This window comes from Lactuca sativa, chromosome 3, assembly GCF_002870075.4.
Source record: "Lactuca sativa cultivar Salinas chromosome 3, Lsat_Salinas_v11, whole genome shotgun sequence".
NCBI classification, from domain to species: Eukaryota; Viridiplantae; Streptophyta; class Magnoliopsida; order Asterales; family Asteraceae; genus Lactuca; species Lactuca sativa.
Genome location: NC_056625.2, coordinates 144384171 through 144389537, shown reverse-complemented (window position 1 = coordinate 144389537; position 5367 = coordinate 144384171). Strand labels below are relative to the sequence as shown.

The window sequence follows — 5367 nt, the reverse complement described above, 5'->3', positions numbered from 1 at the left end:
TACTTATATCCTTTTTCAAATTTAATGGTTGTTTATGATATCTATTAAAATATAGTCGTTTTATAATATAGTGGTCATTTTATAATATCTATTATGCACAACTGTTATTTTTTATAATTACCCTAAATATTTATCAATGAACTAGAGAGTCATTCCTATATCAATATTTTGATCTACCACTGAATTTTTTTTTTAAAAAAAATCAAGTTCAAAAAAAGCAAAAATTAAAAAATTGCAACAAGTTAGCTATTGCTAAACTATTAAAAAAAAGATAAATAAATTATAAATCATACTGTCTAAACAACCCCCACAATCCGTTTCAAATTTCACTCATCAACTAACATACTTCTATTAAAAAAAACAATAATAATAATAATAATAATAATAATTTTCTAAATCGTTATGAGGTTTTAATTTATTTAGATGAAAACTTGTTTTAAGATACTTTTTATATTAGTAAAAAAAAATCAGATAAATAATAAACAATCGATCGTTTAACATGTACGTCACTAATTTGTATATTCTAACATGATTCCTTTAAATTATAATTTTAATAACCAAAAGAGGCCATCCTCTATCTAAAACAAAAGTTAACTTATTTGTAACTTATTAGTAAATGGTTTCATAAATTCAAATTCCCACCGATTAAACTACAATCCAATTAGCAGCATTAAAATCATAGATCTTTACACTCTATAAAATATATCATCGATCAAATGATCATCAAACTGCCATCCGGTACTCCGATAATTCGAGTAAATACTATCACCGTATCGATCACCACCACGATTCATGCCGCCGGTGTAGCAGCAAACCACCGACGTCAGCTTCTGTCTTTACCATCGCCGCCATACTACCACCAGCAGCCGCCTGTTCAAAAGACTGCACTTGTTTTTTCAAGAATTTCATGTAATGGACAGCCTCTTCCAACATCGACGCCGTGTCCATCTTTGTACCACCGGGAACTAATCTCTGAAGTATCCGAATCCGCTCACTAATCCTCTCTCTCCGGTGTCTCGCCGCTACACTTTGTGGGTCCTTCGATATCTTCACGTTTCGTCTCTTCGGTGGCTTCACTGACTCCGGGTCAATCTGAACTGGCTGCAACGCCGCCATCTGGAATATCATCTCCCTCATCGCATCCACTGGAACCGGCTTACATGAGGTCTTGGATGGAGATGGCGGTGGCATCGAGTGACTGAAAAAGGATGGTTGTGGTTGCAGCGGTGGTGTTGTGGGGTGGTTATTGGTATAGCTTTCGCCGGAGAATACTCTGTTGGGTGAACAAGAAAGGTGTTGGAAAGGGAGAGAGAATGGGTCTGGGAGCTTGTCGAGCTCCATCATTGCTGTCATCGTCTCCATTTTTAGAAAGGAAATGTCTTTAACGGAATTAGGGTTTATTGTTTACAGAGTAAATGATGAATAGCACTATAGCAGTGGTATGGAAATATGTGACAGGAAGGGTATAAATAACGACTTCACTCATGTACATCTTTATTTACTTACTTTTGCCCCTCGTTTATTTATGGCTTACTTCAGAGTTCAGACTATATATAATTATTTAAGTTCACATATTTCAAAAAGATTAAAAAGAATCGATAAGAATAATCTTTTTTTTTTTTTTTTTTTTTTATAACTTACAAATGATTTTATTAAAATTATGCAAACCCCCCGACTAGCAGGTAGCTAGCCGAGGGACAAAAAGAGCATTTAGATTTTACAATCAGAAAAATGGATCAGGATACACATCTATTCAATTAAGAGAGCACTCAACTCGCTTATACTTGATCCAGGAGAAAACAAAGGATTTTATGTGGTCTGCTCTCTTGGTTGGAGTAATAGGTAAGCTCTTAAAGAGTCAGTCACACCTCACCTTCCAAATCCACCATACAGTGCCAGAAAGGATGCTGAGCAATGATTTTCTCCGTTTCATACAGTTTCCCCAATTATGCACAAACTCCATCAGTTCACCCACGTTATCAAATTGTTTTACAAGGATTTGAAACCATTTACAAATCCATTCCCATACATCAATTGCAAAGGGGCAACGAAATAATATATGGTTAGCACATTCATCTTCTTGTGTGCAGAACCTGCAGGTAGTATTGTTGATGTCTACACCCATATCTTTTAATGCAACTGCACTAGGTATACGGCCTAGGTTAGTACGCCATATAAAGCACATGACTTTGAGTGTTACATCATGTATCCAAGTTGTGATTCTCTCCGGTGGATCATTCAGTGGTCTATCAAACTCATGTCTTAACTCATCCACGTGGAACTTGCCATCACCAGAAATGCCACAAATCCAACGATCTTGCCTCGATGTAGGTTGGAAAGTGCCAAGGAGGGAGGATATACATATCAAATTACTAACCTGAGAAGGGAGATTAGGAGACGATTTCCAATTCCAATTTAGGCAGCCAATTTGAACTCTCTCTTCCACCTTGCATCATTTCTTACTTTCCAATTGGTATAGATCAGGAAAAATATTTTTTTTAATGGTTCCATGGTGATCTATCTATCCCACCAAAATAGAGAATCATCTCCCCTCTCTATCTGTTTGATCAATACCTCTTTCATGTTTACACCGCTTTTGTGTAACAGTCATGTCACCCCTGCAATATAGTTCCAAACACCCGTAATTGTCTTTCTAGATATATAATCTGCCGATTTATCTTTTGGATTATGGATGCCCCTGATGACTAGGCACCACAGTGATCTAGTATCAGTTCTCACTCTCCACCACCACATGGAAATTAGTGTTACGTTTAGAGCTTTTAATGAACCCAATCCAAGCCCACTTGGAGTTTTTGGCGCCACAACCTTTTCCCATTACACCCAACTAATTTTATTTTTGTTTTCGTCCCCTCCCCATACAAATCTTCTTCTAATCTTTTCTAAGATTTTAATAACCCCAGTCGGGGCAACAAAGATAGAGAAGAAATACGTGGGTATATTACCTAGTACCGCATGTGCAAGTGTCACCCGACCACCAAACGATAAGGTTTTTGATTTCCAAACAGATAATTTTGATCTGAATCTATCAATCATGGGCTGCCAGTTTTTTTCCAGCTTCATATTTGCCCCCACAAGGACACCAAGGTATGTGAAAGGGAGTTTTTCAGGCTCACATCCAAGGGGAGCAGCCCACCTGGATACTTCTTGCTGATCTAACCCTATGGAAAATACTCTCGATTTATGGAAATTTACCTTGAGACCTGATGCCACTTGGAAACATCTAAGTATTTGTGCTAAGTTTTTTATATTATCTAAACTCCACTCCCCACGAATAGTGCATTGTCCGCATAGAAAAGATGAGCGAGAGTAGTATTTTCATGGGGAATTTTTATACCCTTGAACAAGCTTTTGTCACGGGTAGTCTTAATTGCAATGTTTAGACCCTCCATTGCTATTATGAAGAGAAAAGGTAACAGAGGGTCACCTTGTCTAACCCCCCGACCCATTGTAAATTCATTTGTTGGTGACCCGTTGATGAGGATTGAAGCCCTCGCCAATTGTAAACTTCCTTTTATCCACATACACCATTTTGGTTGGTACCCCATTTGTAGTAAGATTAAGTATAGATACTCCAAGTTGACTGCATCAAAGGCTTTATCAAAATCTACCTTCAATAAAAGGATTTGTTTTTTAATCTTTTTTTTCCCAAGTACAAACTTCATTCACAATTGAGGGTCCATCCAACATACTTCTCCCTTCTATAAAAGTCGATTGTACCTCATCAATGTTCGTTCCAATCACCGACTTTAACCTGTTTGCAAGCCCCTTAGCAATGACCTTATACAAATAGTTGATCAAGCTTATAGGTCAGTAGTCACAGAGCTTGAGCGGGTCCTTTGACTTTGGGACCAAAGTGATAAAGGATGAGTTACATCTTCTATCGAGTCGCCCAAACTTTTCAAAATAGCTTACTGGTGCCATAAAATCATTTTGAAAATGCTCCCAAATTTTTTTTTTTTATGAATTTAAATGAGAATCCGTCCGGTCCCAAGACTTTCTCATTTCTGCAAGCCCGAAAAACACACTTGATTTCTTCTACCGAAAACGACTCTTCCAATCCTTGACTGGCTGTTAGATCCAGTCGGCGAAATCTATCACTAATGAGCTTTGGACGAGAGGGCTATCGTTCATGGAATTTGTTCTGAAAAAAAGATGAGTGCTTCATTCTTTATATCCTCTGGGTTTGTGTTCCACATCCCATTAATAATTAGTCTGTATATATACAATTCTCTTTTTTATTTTTTATTGTTGTCATAACCATGAAAAATCTTGTGTTTTCGTCACCATCTACCACCCATTTTATCCTAGCTCTCTGTTTTATGTCTAGGACCGCTAACTTTTCTATCTTAGTTATTTTTTAGAAGTGGTTTCTCTATTCCTCCAACTTTAGGTTTGTGAGCGGATGTTAGTCAGCATAACAGTCGAGTTTGCGCATCCTATGTTTGGCCTTGTTTAAGTTAGCCGTCTCTTTGGGGTAAACCCTTTCACACCATTTCCGTATTTCAATTTTGATGTATCGAAGCTTCAGGGAAAAAACGTTATGGGGTGCCATATCCGGATAAGTTGGCTAATGCACACTCGACAACCTGGGTAAAGTCATCACGATCCATTCACGAGTTGAAAAAACAAAATGGGATTTTCCCAAATTCTTGGATGACAGTTTGTAGTAGTATCGAGCAATGATCAGATAGATCTCGTGGCAATGCAGTAATCAAGATTCAAGGGAAGAGGTTTATAAGATCGGGGCACACTAGGTATCGATCAATTTTGCTAAGTTTGAAGTCGGTTTGGGAAAAGAATGTGTACTTATGTCTTCCAATTCTAAGATCACGGAGACCAGTATCAACAATGAATTTGTTGAAGTGGAAAGTTGAGTAAGGGCATAACTGGGAATTGTATCTCTCTTCACGTTATCTAACTGTGTTAAAGTCGCAAAAATAATCCAAATTCCAATGACAACGTGTTTGATTTGGAGCAATTCCTCCCATAGCCTTTTTTTCTGAGGGGTTATGAGGGGCATATATGTTTGGAAAAACTATTGTAACATTGATCCCTTTCCAGCTTCCCACAGTGATCATATAATGTCTAGATTGTATCACCTCGTGGGCGGTGAATGTCTATTCATCCCATATACTCAATAGAGCTCCCGATCTTCAGGTGCGCATGCATAACTGTGTGACCGTATTCACTTTGATCCCAACATCTGTTGACATCCATGTCTTTTCCATTTGCTAATTGTGTCTCCTATATCCGCAAATAAGATTGATTATATTTAATCTTGAGATGACACACCTAGTTTACTTTATGTACTTCTCTAATACTCCTCACATTTAGATTCATACAATT

At 37.6% G+C, this 5367-nt stretch overlaps 1 protein-coding gene across 1 annotated transcript; it reads right to left on the bottom strand.

Annotated features, from left to right (window-relative positions):
- Window positions 1-493: 493 nt before the first annotated feature.
- On the bottom strand, window positions 494-1510 carry LOC111885720 (transcription factor HEC2). Its single transcript, XM_023881965.3, has one exon. It carries the CDS (start codon window positions 1360-1362, stop codon window positions 778-780), a length of 585 nt encoding a protein of 194 aa, XP_023737733.1. The 5' UTR covers window positions 1363-1510; the 3' UTR covers window positions 494-777.
- Between the last annotated feature and the right edge of the window lie 3857 nt (window positions 1511-5367).